The sequence below is a fragment of the Culicoides brevitarsis genome, chromosome 3 (assembly GCF_036172545.1).
Source record: "Culicoides brevitarsis isolate CSIRO-B50_1 chromosome 3, AGI_CSIRO_Cbre_v1, whole genome shotgun sequence".
In the NCBI taxonomy this organism is placed as follows: Eukaryota; Metazoa; Arthropoda; class Insecta; order Diptera; family Ceratopogonidae; genus Culicoides; species Culicoides brevitarsis.
Window position 1 is genome coordinate 32,843,539 of NC_087087.1, and position 21,175 is coordinate 32,864,713.

General features: G+C 25.9%; 1 protein-coding gene across 5 annotated transcripts; it reads left to right on the forward strand.

The window, feature by feature from the left end:
- Window positions 1–547: 547 nt before the first annotated feature.
- On the forward strand, window positions 548–20,015 carry LOC134833508 (single-stranded DNA-binding protein 3). Of its 5 annotated transcripts, none has more exons than XM_063847838.1 (13): window positions 548–662; window positions 5,243–6,357; window positions 11,643–11,777; window positions 11,848–11,932; window positions 14,092–14,220; window positions 14,733–14,828; window positions 15,176–15,259; window positions 15,322–15,370; window positions 15,641–15,670; window positions 16,928–17,139; window positions 17,678–17,824; window positions 17,895–18,098; window positions 19,661–20,015. In XM_063847838.1, the coding sequence occupies exons 2-13, from the start codon at window positions 6,302–6,304 to the stop codon at window positions 19,691–19,693; spliced, it is 1,260 nt and encodes a 419-aa protein (XP_063703908.1). In that variant the 5' UTR covers window positions 548–662; window positions 5,243–6,301; the 3' UTR covers window positions 19,694–20,015. The 5 variants fall into 5 exon arrangements, with proteins under 5 accessions (XP_063703908.1, XP_063703905.1, XP_063703906.1 ...); XM_063847835.1 differs by lacking the exon at window positions 19,661–20,015 and adding an exon at window positions 18,952–19,095; XM_063847836.1 differs by lacking the exon at window positions 19,661–20,015 and adding an exon at window positions 18,952–19,095 and having other exon boundaries at window positions 17,678–17,809.
- The last annotated feature ends 1,160 nt before the right edge of the window (window positions 20,016–21,175 follow it).

The window sequence follows — 21,175 nt, forward strand, 5'->3', positions numbered from 1 at the left end:
AAAAAATGAGCTGAAATTATCTAAATTATAATAAAAAACTGAAAAAAAAAATTTTAAGAAAATTAAGAAAATAAAAAAAAATTTTGAAGTTCATAAAGAATATTTTAGAAATTTTTGTAATATTTTTTTCAGTAAAAATTTAGATAATTTATTAAAAATTTTAGTGAAAATTAACATTACTGATCAAAAATTTTCTTGAAAATTTGATATCTGTACAAATTTTGGAACATTTCACTGTATTATGAAAAAAATCTCAAATTTTTATTAAAATTTTCAATCCAGTTCAAGAATTTTCAACTTTTTCAATGATTTTAAGACTTAAGGATCTTAAGTTGCCTTTTAAAGTCTTTAAGTATTGAGGCGGTTAAAAATGATAAATTCGCCTTTGTAAATTCAAAACTTATCAATTTCATTCGTCTCATTGATTCTTAAACGACTGAATTAGCAAAAGGCAATTTTTAATGGATTTCATTCCGATCGTTCATCCATTCCGTTCCGTTTATCGTACATCGCATTCCGTTCGTTCAGGCCTTCAAGTTGAGATTCCGATCGCGTTCATTTCAGTGACGAGAGCCAAAATCCCCCTAAAATCCTCAAAATTAGCCGACAAACGCGACAAAAGTGCTGCAAATCCAGACAAATTCAGCAGATTGGCGAACGAGGTAAGTGCAGTGCATAAAAATCCCAACTTTCATTGACAACTAGCCGTCGAAAACTGCGTCGGAAGAAAATCGCTTTATTTATGGCCGACTTATCGATTTGCTTTTGGCGTGCATCTATGCCGTACAAAAACATGGAGATGCGGTTGTTTTGCGTTTTGTGTGGAAGGATGAAAAATCCGGGAAACATTACGACAATTTGACGCGGATTTTCAGTGAAGAAAGGGAGAAAAGTGATTAGTTGAAAGTCGTCGGTTCGAGACTCGAAATCATGAAAAACTTTTCTGACTCCAATTAGTGTTTTGGCACCTTCTGGAAGAGCTGAGTGAATTTTGAGGGCGCCTGCTTGGGATGACAGGTAAAAAGCTGAGACCCATTTTTCGGAGTTTACTGAAGAATGAAGTTCAATATGACTCTTTAGAGACCCTTCTTCAACCTTTAATTGAAAAATTTCGCTGAAAATGAAGAATTTGTGAAAAAAATGTAGATTTTGATCCTTGTTTGCTCCCGAGAAGTTGTGCAGCCAAACATTAAGTAAATAATTCAGATGATTTCGTATTTGACTTTCTACATACGAAACGACGACGACGAGGCACAATCTCGCTCTATGTGCCTATTTACCCGAGCAGTACATAATGAGAAATATCTACCTGTGTACTTGACAGTAATACACGCCATGACTCGAAACAAATCCGCGAAGCTATCGCAGTAACAATAAAAACAACAACAACAACAATGATCGTCAATGTTGCGAGTTGGCTGCGTTCTTTACGTGCAGTGAGCAAGTCAATATGCAGAGAGTATGATAATAATTACAGGCGCTTTCGAGAGACGGTTTTTTAGCGGTGCAAGTTATTTATTAATTTTGTTCTGGATGAATGCCAAATAACAATAATTTCTGTCATAATTTTCCATAACAACAACAACCGCATTCGCCGTGGAATGATAACCTGCTCCCATATTTTATTTACTGTAAATTCCAAACACAGCTTTGTCCACACAATAGGTCAGATAGATGCTTATGAATGCAAGACAGGTACATGAACATTTGCATAAATCTTGTTCTCGTTCCCTTTTTCGTCTTTATTTATCCTTTTGTAGGTAGATGAGTACTCAGCTAAAAAATTTTTTGTGATAAATTTTAAATTTTTTTCATTCAAATTATTAAAAATTTGTTGAATTTCCCAAGATTTGTCAATTTCAAATATTTTTTTTATGAAAATTTAATTATAAAATTTTTGATTTAAAATTTTTCATAAAATTAAATTTTTAAAATTTTTTTAAAAAAATATTTTAATTTTCAAACTTTTTAAAATAATATGTAAAATTTAAATAAATTAAAGCAATTTACAGAATTAAAAATTTTTTCCTTGAGATTCTTAATAAATTTACAGGTATAAAAAAAATAAATAAAATTAATTAAAAAAATTAATTTCAAGCTAAAATTTGAAAATTGAAATAAAACTAATTAAAAATATTTTTAAACATTAAAAAAAAATTAAAGAAAAATTAAAAATTTTTAAAATTCAAATTAATTAAATAAATTCTTAAAATTTTAAAAATTACAAAAAATTAGGGAAAAATTATTAAATTATAAAAATCAAATATTTTTTATAAAATTCTTACATTGAGGTTTTTGATTAATTTAGAGATTTGAAAAAAATTAATTAAAAAATAATTTCAAGAAAAATTAAAACATTAAAAGTTTTTCAATTTTAAATTAAATAAATTCTAAAATTTAAAAAAATTAAAAAAAAAATTATCAAATTAAAATTAAACTTCTTCTAAATAAATTTTCAAGAAAATTTAATTAAAAACATAATTTCAAGTTTAAATTTAAAAAGTTAAAGAATAAAAAAAAACTTATGGAAAATATTTTTAAAATATTAAAAAAATTTAAAAATTTAATTTTTTAAAATGTAAAAAATATTTTAAAAAAAATTTAAAAATTTTAAGAATATTAAAAATTTTATTTTTTTAAAATTAAAAAATAAGTTAAAAATATTTTTAAAAACATTAAAATTATTTTTAAAAAATTTTTTAATTTAAAAATTATTATAATTGTTCAATTAAAAAAATCAAATATTTTAATTGAAAAAAATAAATTAAATTAATGAAAAAATCTCAAATTTATTTATTTTTCAAAAAAAGGTAAAAAATTGAAAAATTACCTTTTCTTATGAAATTCTTTAAATAGAAATTTTTTTAGCTGAGTACTCATAAGTACAATAAACTTCCACAAAAATAACTTTGACCATGTTTCTTCTTCTTTTGATTTTTGCTTTGTATGTGACATGAAATGGCCAACTTTTCGTGGTTTCGTCTCACCCATACATGAGACCAAAAAAGAGAAAAAAAAGAAATAAATAGTAGGCGAAATATTTCTGTTTTTGGCTAAAACCACCTGTTAATCTCATCGTAGGATGAAGTTTTTGGCAGGTTGCTGCAAATGCAAATAATAAATCGCCAAGTAAGAAAAAGTGCATCGGATTATGCTCGAATTCGGATTAAAAATCATGTTTTTAACTCGTCCTACGCTTTTAGTTTTTTTTTTGTTATTTTGTGTTCCATCGCCTGGCATGCCATTATAAGCAGCTCTTCTTCTCTCGTTCCCTTTTCCTTCATTTTTCGTTCGATTTTTGATTCAAAAAAAGTGAGTTCTGTGCTAACTTCGTCGTCGTCGTTGGGTTAGAATGAGGAGCACATAACGTAAAAACCGAAAGAGAACAAGAAGGTGAGCTTAAAGAGTGTGGTGTGTTATTGTTGTTGCTGGAATTGTATAGAATAGAATGAAGTGAAATGAAGAAGAAAAAAGGTACATTGCGCATGCTCGTCGTTGTGCGTTTATATATTTCGTACAATTTCAATCCAAGCAACCTAATAATATAATGATGGAGCAAGTAAGCAAGCAAGCAGCAGGCAGCAAGTTAAAAAAGTAGGTGTTCTATTTGGATGATGATGATGGAAATGCTCGCTTGACACAAGTAGGCTAGATGGATGTACATGTCGTCATATTGTGCACACTTGATGATTTTGAAGGATTCCATTCTATGACGAAATAGGATTGGCAGAACGCACGCAAACGGATTACAACGAACGCATAATGATGAAAAGAGGCGAAAAACATGCACAGGTGCAACATGCAAAACCACAAAAAGACACGGATTTTTTTTCTTCGTGAAATATTAAAGCAACTTTAAAACCGAGATCTTGCCGCGTTCTGATAACATTGGTTATGTGTGATGGTAAACGAAGAAGAAGAAGACGCAAGAAGAACAAAAAACGACGAAAAAACGCTCTTACTCCTCACACACAACTGCATCTGAATCATCAGGGATCGTCAATGGATTTGCTCACTATCTCCTTGTCAATACTCGGGTTTTTTTTTTTCATTCAATTATTATCCTGGCGTGTTTTTGTGCACGGTACACAACATCAAACATGACAAAAAATCCAGTCAAATAATCACTCAGTTTCCCCCTACGTACGACGACAGACGCACACATTCAAGCGAATAATAGTTTATATACTTTTTTGGTGTGCTCTGTGCGATTTATGTATCGACTCGTTGCCAGTTTGTTGCGCCAGCCATCGTCGTAGATGACGGAGTATATTGAAAGACAAATACACTCTCGCACATGCACAAATACACATAGAGGAATGTATAATGGAGAGGGTACACTTTATTTTTGTTGTGTACTTTACTCAGCAGATGAGAGACTCGGTTAGGGAGGAAACGATTTTTTTTTTGTGAATTTCCGATATACAGATTTTTTTTAATTATTTGAAGAAATTTCAGAAGTATTGTTGAATGTCCTAAACTTTAATTTAAAAAAAATTAAAAAAAAAAATAATTTTTAAAAATTTTCAAATTAAGATTTTAAGAGTCTAATTGACTGAAAAAAGTAGCTTTAAATTTTTTCTAATAGAATTATTTTTTTAATATTTTTTTTTATTTTCATTCTGTTTTTATTTTAGAAAAAATTTAGAAATTTTAATGAATTTTTCCTGAAAATTTTACAACAAAAAATTTTTAATTTTTATTTTAAAAATTAAAAGTAAATTAAATGAATTTATTTCTAAATTTTTTATAGAATTAAAATTTTTGAATTTTTTCAATTTTATTTTCTTTTAATTTTAGAAAATTTAAAGTAAATTTAATAACGAATTTAAGACTAAATTTTAATTAAAAAATTTTGATAAAATAAAAATTATTATTTCACTAATTAAAAAAAGGAAAAAAAAAATTTCGGAAACTCGAGGTTAAGGTTTAAAGTTTTCATATAAAGTCAAATTAATATTTTTTAAAATTTACTATTTTTTTTAATAAATTTTTTTTTTAAATTAATTAAAATTTTCAAAATAAAATTAATTTTAATAAAATTTGATATTGATTAAAAAATTTTTTTAATTATAAATATTTTTTTTGAATTATTAAAATTTTTAAATGAATTAAAATTAAATTATTAAAATTTTCACATTTTTTAAGTAATCAGGTGAAAAAAAAAACTATCCCATCCTAATGCGCTCCTCTTGTAAATAACCAATACTAATGCACTATTTTTTTCTTATTTCCATTCTAGCCTCACCAATACACGGACAAGCGTGAACCAACACAACGACAAGCGTTATGTGCTCTTCTGCTGCTTAGCTGCTGTTGTTACGGTTGTATATGGAAACCGACAGCGACATTAAAATATATACATTTGAACGCGCGGTGAGGTGAAACATAGAAAAAATATCGGATTCAATATATTGAAATTTTTGTGAAAGAAAAACGCAAAAAATTCGTTACATCAGTTCAGAAAAAAAATCTAAAAAAATTAGCTGTGAACAAGTGAAAAAGCAAAAAAAAAAAACAAAAGAGCTGAAATTAGGAACAACAAAAAATGAGTAGATCTCTGTACATTCGATACAGATACCGAAGAAAGCAAAAAATTGTGAAGAAAAGTGTGTAGAAAAAAAAACACAAGACAAACATACAGAGACAAGAATAATCTACGCTCTCATTGACTGCGAGACGACGACGACGACGACACGCTGAACTCAAATTTTATTATTACACACGAAAAAATAATATAAAAATTCATACAAGCGTGCTCCTCTTCTTCTTGTCTTTTTTTTATTATTATTACACTTTACTTATTTGCTGGCTGCCTCGCACTACACAAAATCGCAACAACACTTGATTTTCCATTATTATAAGATACACACATATATTTATAAATATATATAGCTCTTCATGGCAGTGCGTTGCAAAAACATTCGCTGTTGAAAAAAAAAATAAAGAAATGTAAAACAGAGAGAAGAAAAAATATGAAAGCAGAGAAAATCATAATAATGAGGCTTAAAACAATACTGAGGCAGTCTAACAATAGTGATAGTAACCTAAAACTAGTAGTGCAAAAACATAATGTCACAAGTTCGTGTTGCACTCTGAGAGACCAACAACAACGACAGGATTTGTAAAAAAAATTGTGGTTTCAGTGATAAACACAAAAAAAAATTATAACTCTAAAAAAAACAAAAAATTGATCTAAATAACGAAAAAGTGTGATCAAAAATAAGATAAAAAGAAGCAACCACAAATCTTTAGTGTAATAAATAATTAGGAAATAAACAATAATAAAATTAATCTAACAATGTATGCAAAAGGCAAAGGTTCCACAGTGCCGTCAGATGCACAAGCACGAGAAAAGTAAGTATCTTAGTCGAAGTCAAACTTCGAGACTTTTAAGTTAAGAAGCTAAAAATCGACAAAAACACTCCCATACGAGACATTTTTGGATGCAAGAAGTTCGAAGCTCTCCCGATCATCTCTCCCGAAGAGTTTATAAAATTTTGTATGTAACTTAAATAAGCCGATTCATGTAAATTATTTCAATGTACTGGATTGTTTTTAAAATGGAAGCCTAATATAAAATTCGATGCAACATAAAGTCCCTTACCTGAGGTATCTGAAAACATCATGTGCACAGTCAACTACTACAAGCATTCGAAATGGACTGGTATCATGAAACTTTTTGATGGATTGAGGTTTTTCAAATTAAATTACTTAGATTTTGGGATATACTTGTGAATACTGAAAAGTCTTAACTAGCTTCTATTAATTTCAATTCCTTTGAAGACTATTGTCACTGGAATGGTAATGAGAATTGCTGCAAGAAATTTAATACAGAAAGATGTTCGATACACTCCCGATCATCACAGAAGTCTTGAAGAAAAAGAAGAATCTCTTTAAAAGTTTATAAAATTTTGTATGTAACTTAAGTTACTTAAAATGCTTTTAATATGGAATTCTGCTCGTTCAATGCTCAAACGGAGATACTGAAGATACTCAAATAGGATCTTGAACTCCGCTGTAAAGCCTTTCATATCTATCTATTAAATGTCTCAGACCAACTATGCCATAAACAAGAGGTCTAAGCAGTTAAGGATTTACCCTTAGGCTGATAGGTCTAAAGCCTTAGGCCCCGAGCTTTCTGTAGAACAAAATTCTTTAAAATAGGCCCTTAAATTGTTGAAAAAGACCCGATAGCCTCCTTCAAATCTAATACTAAAGTGATCTTGTCAAATCCAAAACCAAAGCTGTGACTAAATGAAAACTTTAAGATTCTATGAATTGATTTAAAAGAACCTCATTGAATACAGAACAGACTTGTTTCTGCTCCATTTTCAAACAATTTTACATCATTAGAATCTAAATGATTCATTTTTTCTTATACGTTATCACGAGACATGACTTTTGTTTATTAAATAAACTTTCAATTAAGAAAAACTATCAACAATTAATGGCGCCAACGCGTCTACTTGCTTCTCATTACTCGTTGATGAATAGTCTTGATGCGATTTTATGAAAGCAACAAAAAATGACAAAAATTCTTCTTTAAACGAGCTCAACAACATTCTATTCAAAAATATTTCATGAAATGGAATGGTAGCTTTCAACCAACCATTGTATATAATTTTTTTTTTATTTTTTGCAAAAATGTAGCAAAACTCTACAACGCAAAAATGTAAAGTATAAGTGAAAGCAGTTACTGTGCAAAAAAAGCTACACAATTATTATTATCATTATTTTTTTTTTGCAAACCTTTACCATGATCTAGTATTTCACTCACTCTCGTTGTCTCGAACATAAACCTGTTTTTTTTTCTTTCACGATGATGATAATAATAATAATGCGAGTTGAGCGCGTATCTCTTGCAGTTTTAGGATTAAGACGTATTAAGGGATTGCAAGAATTGATTGCAAAACTAAAAAAAAATTAAATAGAATGAAATGAAAACAAACCAAAAAGACAAAACCAATATTAAGTAGAAGTTTAGTTGAAAAATTACAAAAAAAAAACAAGAAATACGCGGCTACCTTGAGTTTTTTTTTCAGTCAAATATAACTTTACTATACACTTTTTTAAACGTCTGTATATAGTTTTTTGTTTGGACAAAATATATATATATACATACACGGCATGTGCAAGTAAATAAATACATGATGTCTATCATATTATACACGCGCTATTTTTGTTATATGTAAAATTTTATTTTATATTTTTTGTGTTAATCACAGGGTGTTAGCAAAAATGTTGCACTTTATGATAACTTTTAATAATTTTTTTTTTAAATTGAATTAAATTCAATATAAAATTTGTAATTTGAGAAGTTTTTAAAAATTTGCCGGGATTTGTTGAATTGAAAGGGCACCCTGTTCATAACTTGATAATGTTTGTGTGAGCATATATGTAGTTTTATATAAAAGATGCTGTACATAAGACTCACTTACACCAAGATATTACATGATAGTTTTTTTCTGTAAGTGTCTGTGTCTTTTGAGAAAATCTCATCGCGTCAAAACCCCGTGTTTAAATTAACACCCTACTTAATCCAAATCTCTCTCGAACCCACACAAACACACAGAGAAACTCATTACAATCAACAATAAAAACAAACACACACAACGAGAGCTTTTTTCATTTTTCCCTGCCATCACGCACGCGTGTTTGTGAGTAAATTATGTACCTCCTGTATTTACTCTCTTTCTGTACGGTGCACAACGAAAATTATGCATATTCTATTTATTTATTTACTTTTGTGACGACGACTCGACTCGTTTGTTGTGTGAGTGCGTACCAGCGAGCCAACATGAACTTTACGTGTCGCATCGTCTGTCATATATGAACAACTTTTTTGTATATAGGTGGATCCGATATGATCTGGTTATTGTGTAGGTACCTCATCATCATCATGGAAGAGAATGAAAAACAAAAAAAAAGGACGTGTATGTGTGTTTGTGCGTACGAAACAAAAATTTTCAACAAGTATAAATTTCGATCGAAAATATTCAGATTCTGAGGAATGTCTGCCTTGTTTACTTTTTCGACGTCAGACTCACTGTCAACGTTGTTATGAAATGTTTGCTGCTGCACTTTTGATTGACCCAGCAACTTTTATCAAAATATTTTTGTTTCTCGTTTCCTCAACCCAAATAAGCAAAAGTAGTTTCGAAAAAAAGTTTTTTTTTGTTTACGTTCGTCTCTCTTTAAGACATATGGAACGCTACCCGGAAAAGTTTTATAAACTAACTTTGTTTGTACATTCTTCTTATCAAAACAACAACAAATAATGCGATAATCGCCCTCAAAAAGTTTTTTCTGTGTCGCATACGACGACGTGTTGCTGTAATCAATCAAGATTCAAACAAATTATAAGATGAAAATGAGAGTGTTGATTATTTTATCATCATCGTCGTCGTCGTCATTAAAACCGGTAATTAAAAGCCGGTATCATAAATCATTTACTCGTTTATAAATATTATTGTGGCATTTATTTACATGTTGTTGTCGTTCGTCGTCGTCTCTCGTGACATTCGTCTCGTTTTACACACGGAACGCTCACGGTGTGAGTCAACTTTGTTTTCTTAATAGAATTTAGGAGTATTTTCCGGTTATTATGTAATAATATTACATTAACTTCATTACAAGTGTCACGTGGGTATGTGGCATGCACAAGTATGGCGAGTAGTGTTATTAAGCAAGAAGAAATACCTTTGTGACGTGTGAGAGAATGTCCGTGCAAAAATAATTAGTTCAGTAAGGCGAGAACGATGGTCGAAAATGTCTTCGATTTGCTTCTGAAGAATTTTTTTCGAGAAATTCTCAGAAAGGTTTAATATGTGAAATGAAAAAAAAAATTAAATTTTACATTTTTAAACAATTTTTTTTTTAAATTAATTTTAAAATTTTATTAAATTTTTTTAAACATTTTTTAGTTTTTTAATTCAAAATATTTAATTTTTTGAAAAAAATTTTTAAATTTTGCTACATTTTTAATAATTTTTTCAAAAAAGATGAAAAATTTCGTCAAAATAATTTCAAATTTTTGAGGAAATTTTATTTTTTTCAAAAAAAAATTAAAATTTTAATTAAAATAATTTTAAATGTTTTTAATGATAAACAATTGAAATTAAAAATTAAATTAAATTAATATTAAATTAAACTTTAAATTAAAAATATTCAATTTCGTAAAAATCTAAAAACTCATACAAATATGAATTAAAGTTTTTTTCTATTGAATAATTTTAGTATTTTTTATTGTATTATAAGTTTTTGAAATCAATTTTCGAATTAAAAAAAAATTAAAATTTGAAAAATCTTGACAAGTTTTTGAATTGAATTTGATATATTTTTTTATTTTCAAAAAATTTAAAATTTTATCTTTTTTATTAACATTTTTCAATTTTGTGAAAATATTCTTTTAATTTTTAAAATTTATAAATAAAAAAATAATTTAAAAAATTAAATTAAAAAAAAATTTAAATATATTTTTATAACATAAATAATAAAAATTTTTCATATTTTTGTACAATAATTTTGAAAATTAAAAAAAAATATTTTTAAATATTTTTTTTTATTTTATTTTAAAATAATTAATTTTAAACTTGAAATTTGAAAAAAGTAATAAAATTTTAATTTTCGAAAATATTTTAACAACTTTTTTTTGTACAAAATTTTACAAAAAAATTGATAATTTTCTTACTTTTTAGATATTCAAACTCCTAAAATCGAAAACATTTTTGATTTTTGCATCAGCCCAATAAATGATAGGATTCCTAATGAATCTTGTTACTTAATTTCACTTGGCGCGGAAATTTCTTTATTTCAAGTTAAAATTGCAAGAGATTGATAATTCAATTTTCTTTAATCCGTCTTAAAAAATTTTTACCTCGCAAAATAATTGAAACTTTGCTAAACAAACCTAAGCTGAGCATTCCAAAGGCAGCACAAAGAAACAGAAAAAAAGCAAAGTAACAAACATTTGATGATTATTATGAAAACCTGTTTCTCTTCTTTTCTACAACGACGGTCATACGAACATAAAGCGAGCAAGTAGAGAGATTGTCATGCATTGATCTTTCTACTGTTTGCTGGCCATCGCTGTCTTATAAAAGTTACTATTATATTGTACTTTTTTTTTGTTGTTGTTGTTATTTTTGTTCTTGCGTATCTGAGCGAAAATCATGAAATAACGAGCAGAAGCAAGTCATTTTTTTTTTCTTCGCCATGACCCGAGACATGAGTGTATGAAATATTTTTAAAAAAACGGTTATTTTTGTTCTGGAATGATACAATTTTTTTTAAATATTTAACGTTAGGTGCTTTTGACTTTTTAAGGGACATGATTAATTTATTTCAAAATTTTTAGAAATTTTTTTTTTAACCTAAAAATTTTTTTTTTAATTTTTAGTCTGAGAATTTGTTCAAAAACTTCAAAATTTTTGTCGTAAAATTATTTTTTTTCTTTTGAAGTAAGAATTTCAGAATTTTTAAGCTAAAAAATAAAAAATGTCAATAAAAAAATTTTTTAAAAAATTTTTTCCGTCTCTGAATCGCAAAAAATAACTCACCTGCTACATCCGCGACACTTTTAGATCACGATTCTGTTGACATTTTACTAATTCTTTGTTTTCCTTTTCTTCTCTTTACAGATTAGCACTTTATGTGTATGAATATTTATTACATGTAGGAGCACAAAAGGCAGCACAAACGTTTCTATCGGAAATCAGATGGGAAAAGAATATCACATTAGGCGAACCGCCCGGGTTTCTGCATTCTTGGTGGTGGTAAGTTTCCTTTTTTTCAATTAAAAATTAAAAAAAAAATTCAAAAATTAATAAAAAATTATTTTTTTAGTGTTTTTTGGGATTTATACTGCGCAGCCCCCGAAAGGAGGGATACTTGTGAGCATTCATCTGAGGCCAAAGCTTTTCATGATTATGTAAGTAAAAAATAAAATTTTTCGTCTATAAATAGAATTCGCACTGATGACAAACCATATGTTGGTTTCATTCGCATTGTTCTAATAAAAATAATAATTAGCGAGTTCTAATTGATTTTTGAGCGAATCGTGTGTTTGAATAGAAAATGTGTGAAATTTCATCGGAATTTTTTTATTTTTTGCAAGATCAATATATTCACCGTTTCAAAATGTTCCGTTCAATGAAATGAAACGACGACAAAACTTTTCCATGCATAATTCCACAGAAATTGTCGTCCGTTCTATTCGACGCGCGAGTATGAGGATAATTTTTTGATTAAACCACACTCTAACACGTTCGTGCACGGAAAATATTCAATTTCGGTGTTGTTTCAATGACGACATCGGAGCGATCACTTCGTTGCACATTTTCACATTTTCCAACCAAAATATTTGTAGAGGAGCACATATTGTTTGTCGTGCCGTGTGGCGATGCGAAAGTTGCCTGTTTAACTGCGAGTTTTTGAGAAAATTTACAAAAATTTCATGAAAATATTTTTTTTTGCAAGAAATTTATTTTTTTTTATATTTTTGAAAAATTAAGTTTAAGTAATTTTTTTTCTGTAATTTTTACGTATTTTTTTCAATTTTTGAAATAATTAAAATTAATAAAAATTTAAATTAAATAAAAAATTAAATTAAAATTAAATAAAAAATTAAATTAAAATTAAATAAAAAATTACTTTTTTGCTCCTTTGGGTATGCAATGAAGCTTTCATGTCATTTTCTTAATTTTTTACGAGTTTTTATATACTTTTCTTGTTTTTCTATGCTTATAAACCTTCTCATAGCTAAAACTGACAAATTACAAAAAACTCCGAAGAGATTCTTAAAGTAAAAGTTGAGTTATAGCGTTACAAAATTTTTATGGATTTTCAATTTTTTTTTTAATTTTCAAAAATTTTTGTAAAATATTAATTAGGTAATTAAAATAAATAAAATATCTCAAAATTTATAAATAAAAAAATTAAAAAATAAATGAAAAAATATGAAAAATATTTGTAAAAATAATGTATTAAAATTTAAATTAATTTTTCAACTTCTAAAAAATAATAATTGAATTTTCTAATTTTGAATGAAAATAAAATTTACAAAAAAAAAATTAATTTTTAATAAATTAATTTTAAATAATTTTTAATAAATTTTATTTTAATTAAATAATCAAAATAATTAAATAAAATTAAATTTAATTTTAATTAAAAAAATTATTTTTGAAAAAAATTGTAAATTTTCTCAAAAATTCGCACGTTCACAGTAAAACCCAACTCCATTGCGTGTTAGATTTTTTTTTATAAAAGTGTTTAACAAAAAAAAAATTTTTTTTGCATTCACGAATCAAAATATGCTCATTATTTTGTCAAAAAATAAAATTAAAAACTGATAAGAAAAAAAAGTATAAATATTATTATCATTAATTGAGGTGCAATTAACGAAAAAAAAAATTAGATTATCAAGAATAACTACGAAGATAATAATGTTTTTGTCGCATTTGCCGCTCACACACTCTTGATATGATATAACCTTGTGTCCATTTTCGTTCTTTTCATATAGAGAGTGTGTTATCATAAACAACTTTATTTATAAATGAGACATTTTAACGTATTGTCTTGAATATTAAAACGGAAATCGTTATACGATACACAAAGTCAGTGAAAAGTGATGATGATTATTATTATTTGTTATTGTCGTTTGTTAGTAAATGAGTGACATTGATGCATCTGCCCATCAGTTTAATTATCGTTCGATGCTTATGATAATTTTTTTTATTGTATTTCAAAGAAAAAATTTTTTATGCTTAGTTTTCATTAAAAAAAATATTTTTTTAAAAAATTTAAATTTAAATTCATAAAAAAAAATTTTTTAAAAAAAAAAAAAATTTTTTAATTTAAAAAAAAAATAATTTTTAAAAAATTTTAAAAAAAATTTTTATTTATAAAAATTAAAAATTTAAAAATTAAAAATTTAAAAATTAAAATTTTCAATATTAAAAAAAAATTTTTTTATTTATAAAAATTTAAAATTTTTCAATATTAAAAAATTTAATTTTTTAAAAATTAAAAAAAAAAAATATTTTTTAAAAAAAAAATTCAAATATTAATTTTTTTCTTTTATTTTTTCAGGGATTTGTGAGTTCGGGTTACAACATAAATGGAGTCGCACACAATGCTGGTCCTGCTCCGAGTCCGCTTGGGCAAATACCTCCAAACGAAGGCATGCCAGGAGGTCCAATGGGTCCCGGATTCTTCGCTGTAAGTAATTTTTCCGTGCTAAAATCTATCATTTTTGTGGATTTTGCTTCTTTAGCTTTTAAAATGCATGTTTGTTTTGTGAAGCTATTTCTCTCTCGTTTCCATATCCTTTTAATGCTTGTTTGTTCGATATCGTGTTAACTAGTTATTTGTATGCTACTAACGCCATAAATATATTGCAATTATCATTAAAACCACATTAACGTTGATTAACGGAAAAATGTAGATTTTTATCATCATCAACTAAAAAAAATATTAAATTGCTGAGCCTTTAACAGTTTTTAGGAGCATTTTTTTATAATTTGCAAAAAAAAATTAAAATTAAAAAGTAGATTAAAAAAAATTAGATTTTCTATTATTATTAATAATTTTTAATTTTAAAGCAGCTAATATTATTTATTTTTTTTATTATTTAAAAAATTATTTTTTGAGATTTTTTTTTTTAATTTTTTGATTTGAAGTAAAAATTAGGGAAAAAGACAGATTGTTATTTTTATTTAATATTTTTTCAGAACTCGTCAATGAGACCATCACCACCCACACATCCATCTAATCAGCCGTCCCCTCATCCCAATCAACCTCCTTCCGGTCAAATGATGTCGGGTCAGGTTAGTAACTCACCACGCGCCAAAACATATTTTTCAAAAAGACACAAACACTCGACTAACACTTCAACGGGGATACGCCTGGTTAATTTTTTTTGTTAATTTCCTCCAATTATGAGGAAAAATAATTGTTACATGTTTAGTGAATGTGTCTTATTTTTTAAATATTTTTTTCATAAATTTAAATATTTTATGTGTTATGTATCTCTCTCTCTCTTTCTGTCCTTCAATGCAACCCATCGATGTTTTTTAACTCTTTTTTCATTCATGTTGAATGTTTTCTTAACTAAAAGTTAAAAAAAAAAAATTTAATTAAAAAAAAATTAAATTAATTATTTTAATATTTACAGCCATTTATGGGAGGCCCAAGATATCCTCCGGGACCAAGACCTGGAGTACGAATGCAACAAGGAATGGGAAATGACTTCAATGGCGTAAGTTTTTTCAATTTTTTTTTAAAAAAAATCATTTTTTTAATTTTTTTCTTATATTTTAGCCACCTGGTCAACCGATGATGCCAAATAACATGGATCCGACACGGCAAGGTATTTATTGTGGCGTTTCCCTCGGTTTTCTTTAATAATTGGATTAAATTATAGTTTTGCCTTCTAAATTTTAATTCATAAAAAAATTAACATTTTTCAAAAATTATGAAAAAAAAAATTTAAAAAAAGGGTAGAAAATTTGGTTATAGTTTAAAAAATTTAATTTATTTAATTTTATCAAAAAAAATGATTAAAACAATAGTGCAACAACAATGTCGTCGATACAAAAAAAAATTATTAAAATATTTTCCAATTCTTCTCCTTCTATAGGTGAAGCTGGAGATTTTGTAGCGTGGCAAGGTACGATTATATCATTATATATGTCGCTTGTCAGCTACTTTTTTGCATTTTATTCATCTACACATATTTGTTATTGCCTAATATTATATCTCTGTTCATGTTAATTATATTAGATTTCTATCATTATTCAAAAAAAAAAAAAATATATATATATATATCAACTTTTATAAATGTTTTGCATTTACAAGAACAACATCATTGTATTATTATAATCTTTCCTAAAATATAATGGAAGCTTTGTGACAGTTGATTTCATGTTTAATCAAAATTTTAGGAAAAAAAATAATTAAAAAATTATTTAAATAACAAAAATTGGCGAAAAATCAAAAGTACATGAAAATCTTCTGTTAATATGTACTATACAGTATTTTAAAAATCTTAATTTTGTTAAAATATTTTTAAATTAAAAAAAAATATATTTTTATTAAAATTTCTTATATTAAAAAATATTTAAAAAATTAAAAATTTTAACTAAATTTTATTAAAATTTTTAAAAAAATAAATTAAATTAAAATTTAATTTTTTTTTTGTAAAATATTTTTTTTTAATGAAAATTTGATTTAATTTTTTTTTTATTTTTAAAAATATTTTTTTTTATAAAAAATTAAAAAAAATTTAAAAAAAAAATTAAATTTTTTTAATTATTAAAAAAAAAAATTAAATTAAATTATTTTTTAAATATTTATTTTTTAAAAAATTAAAAATTTTAAATAAATTTTTTAAAATTTAAAAAAAAAATTAAATTATTTTTTTTTTGTAAAATATTTTTTTTTAATAAAAAATTAAAAATTTAATTTAATTTAAGGTAAATTTCATAAATATTCTTAAAAAATTTTTAAAAAATTAATTTTTAATTTAAATTAAATTTAAAAAAATATTTAATAATTATTTAAATTAAATTAAATAAAATAATTATTTAAAATTTTTGACAAAAAAAAAATGAAATTAAGATTTCTGAAACTGTATTTATTATTTTTTGTTGCATTATTCTCATTTTTTTCTTTTATTACAAGCTCATCTGTTTAATCTCTATACTAACGTTCCTCTTGTATGGCTTCTATCTGCTAATAGAAAATTAAAACAACAATTTAATGATCATTTAAACGAACTTTTCTCGAGCAAATCTTTCTATTAGCAATTTTGAAGCCATTTTTCTGCATGTTTCTAACTCTATATCATCATTTTTTTCTTTGTAAATAACTATCAACCTTCGATTTAAAAAAAGCAAAATTTTAATGATTTTTTTGTGTCTTTTAGGTCCTCCGGGAATGGGACCAATGAATCCACGAATGAATCCGCCACGAGGACCCGGAATGCCGCCAATGGGTAGTTACGGGCCTGGCATGCGAGGGCCTCCTCCGGGTCCCGGAATGCCACCCGGCATGGGAATGCAAGGCGGAAGACCGCAATGGCAACCTAATACATCAACACCAATGAGCTATTCATCATCATCACCTGGCAATTATGGGGTAATTGTTCTACTGCGGGCAGCTTTAATTTTTTTTTTTCAAAATTTTTTGTCCCTTTATTCTTTTGAAAAGATGAAAAGTTAATGAATTTCCAAAATTTGTCATTTTTTGGGTTTTCAATTTTTCAAGAACTCGATTTCGAATATTTTTTTTTTATATTAAAATGAAAATTTTATTTTTCTAAATTTTTCAATTTTTTTAAATTTTATTTTTAAAAAATTTTTCAAGCTTAAAAATCATCAAATGGACTCTCAAAGTCAAAATTACGTATTTTTTTACGTATTTTTTTTACGTATTTTTTACGTATTTTTTTACGTATTTTTTATTTTTCAATTTTCAAGCTTAAGAACCATCAAAAACACATTCAAAGAAAAATTTAATATTTTTAATTTTTTTAAATAAATTTTTTTTTTAAGATTGTTCGAAATCGAGATTCATAAGAAAAAAATTTTTTGGGGCAAAAAATATGAAAAAAATTAAAGTCGCCTAATTTTAATTAAAAAAAATTAAAACTAATTAATTTTTTTATTCCAAACAGGGACCTCCCGGATCAGGAGGACCTCCAGGCCCTGGAACACCGATAATGCCATCTCCCCAAGACTCATCGAATTCCGGCGGCGAAAACATGTACACGATAATGAAACCCGTATCTGGTGGAAATATGGGAGGGGTAACTATTAAATCAGTGAATTTCAAAATCAAATTCGGCGCATTCGAATGGTCGATACTCACGCATGTCCCTTTTTTGCTTGCAGGAATTTCCGTTGGGCGGCGGACCCGATGGAAGTGGCTCAATGGGCCCCATGGGGCCTAATACAATGGGACCTGTACTTAATGGCGATGGTTTAGACGGCATGAAAAATTCACCGGCAAACGGAGGACCGGGCACTCCGCGCGAAGACTCGGGCAGCGGCATGGGCGAATATAATTTGGGCGGCTTTGGAGGACCCGGAGAAAATGTAAGTGACAATTTCTTGGATATATCATTTTGATTTTGATCTTTTGTAAATGTGTCGTTATGGTAATTAGGTTCGTGTTTTTTTACTTACTTATGATTTTTTTTTTCAAACCACATGCACCGATTGGTTTTCTTTTATTTTAATTTTTTTGACACAAATTCACAGTAAATTAGAATTAAGATTTTTTTTCGTTTATTATTTGGAAAAAATTATTTTTTTTTAATTCTTCCAAATTTTAAATTATTTTTAATTTTTAACATAAAAAAATTATATATTGAACTTTTATTTCTCAATATGTTTCGTTCCTCTTTTATATAAAATGTGATGTTGATTCTGCTTTTATTTATTATTATTATTATTATTTTTGAGACAAAATGGATTGTTTATATTCTTTGCTGATTATTTTTTGTATTTTATTTAAAAAAAAAAATATGTTTAGGTGATTGATGTATTTTTTTTATAATAATATTTTAATTAAAAAATCGTGAATTTTATTTTTTTTTAATATTAATTTTTATATTAATTAATCGAGTTGTCAATAACAAAATTTTATTTAGACTTTTATTCTTCTACACGAATAAATGACTAACAATCTTTTCAAAAAAAAATTTTTTTTTTCTTTTCTATCAAGACATTGTAAATAAAAATACAAAAGTCGTCATTTTACGTTTTGTAAATAATAATAATTAATTTTGTGAATAATTTTCTTTGGGGATCCATGTTTATAATTTTGCACGAAAATGTTTCTATTATTATTATTATTTTTGTCTTGGTGTATAACGTTCTAAAAACCAAAAAAAAAAAAAATAAATAAATAAAAAGAAATGTAAACAACAAAAAAAATCATTTCCAGGACCAAACAGAGTCAGCCGCTATACTCAAAATAAAGGAAAGTATGCAGGAAGAGGCGAAACGTTTTGAGAAAGACTCAGATCATCCTGATTATTATATGCAATAACATCCTTTATCCAAAGGCTAAAAAAAATATGTTTAAAAACGAGAGAAATCACCTAAAAAAATCCTATTTTTCTTCAAACACAAACACACCTCAGATTTTTTTTTAATTAATTTTGTTTTGTACCAATTATTAATATAATATTTCTGAAATTTACCAATAAATAAAAGTATAATGACGACAGATAAAGAAAAGGAACTTAATCATATTATTAATTATTATATTTATTATTATGTTAGAATAGAACCTATATAATTCGTCTCTCGTTGTCGAGAGGATGTGATATTTTTGGTCAAGCAAAAAACTTCCTATATGATAAAAACATTAAAATAAGACAAAAACTCGAGTTCAGTAATAATAATAATAGTAAAACCTGCTTAAAATATTTCTATTAAAGGAACAACTAACGCTTCTATTTGTGGTTTATTATAAAAAAAATAAAAAATAGTGTTAGTTAGTCAGCAGTCAGCATCACATTTTCGCGTTCGCCCTGTCAAGCCAAGACTTTGAAAAAAGGGCAAAATTGGTATTTTAATTTTTTTTCTTATAAAAAAAAACTTTTATAAACTAACTTCTCATAAAAAAAATTTCTTTATTATTTTTGCAGCAATTCAACAATGTACCATGGAGCAATTCATGAATCTTGTACATTAAGACTTCATCTTTATTTTTTTATTATTATCTCCTTTTTTTAAAAAAATGTTATCACACATACACAATTCACACAACACGCATTTTATCCTATTTATTGACATTTTTAACATGATGATGCACTGCTCTACCATCTCATTCAAGTCTGTTTCGTGAGATATTTTTAAGAGATATTTTTAATGGTTATAGTATTAAGTAACGTTATTATTATTATTATTACTGTACCAGACAAGATCTATAAGTTTTTAGGATTTAATTTAAAAAAATACAAAAAAAAAATAAATAATTTGACAATTCAATAGAGACCGGTAAATAATTACTTAAAAAAATAAAGTACGTTAAAAAATCTCCATCCTTGTTAAATTTATAATTATTTAAATAAAAAAAAAAATCGAATGACTTATTGTTTAATTAATTTAATAAAAATACTTCATTTAAATTAAATGAGAACTCCAATAAAATTAATAAATATAATTGAACGTAAGATGTATAGAAAAAAAAAATGTTTTTATAAAAATAATTATTATAAATATAAATATTCCTATTTTTTTTTTGTTTTTAAGTTCCTCAAAATAAAAAATCCCTTCTAAAATTTACGAGTCACTTTCCACTTCTATGTCATTTTTTTTTTGTCATTTCATGATCTCGCTATTCCTATATTTATTATTTCTAATATTGTTATAGTTTTAGTTGGGATTTTTTCCGGATCAGAAAAAAAAATTATTATTTAGGTGATTTTCCACACAGATACACACAAAAAAAAAATGGAAACGAATAAGCACACAAAAAAATTGTAAATATTCTTGAAAAAAAAAATATAAATTTAAATAAATAAAATTAAAAAAAAAACATTTATTAAAGAACACACACACACACAATGGTATATTTGTATCTGAAAGTCTTTTTAGTGTATAAAGATGTTAAAGTATAAAAAACGTAAAAAAAAGTCTTAAATTAGTGATGGAGTAAATATTTAAAATTAAAGCTAAATTAATCGCGCATGTTTGTGTGAATCTCGGAAAAAAAATTATTTTAAATCAAAAAAATATCTTTTCTATTTGCCATACAGTAATCTTGCCTCTTTTTGTTTATTATTGGAAAAAAAAAATTTTTTTTTTAAAGAAAAACATCACAAATGAAATACTTTTTTGACTAAACATCATATTAATACAAGAATTTTAAACGAAACAAAAAAATGTTTTATTGGTGAAATTTTAAGAATATTTATATAGAGAAAAAAAACAAAAAAGTGGAACAAGTTACAGTTTTAAATATCAATGTCCTTTGATGGCTGTTTCATACCAGATTTATTCATAAAAGATGTCGCTAGAGACATCTTCAATAGACTTTTTTAGTCAGTTTGTATAAAAGAAAGAAACATTGAATGATGTTTAAAAATGGATGAATGATAAATAAAAAAAAAGTACATAACTATAGTTTAAAACGTAGAAAAAATTCACTTTCACAAAAT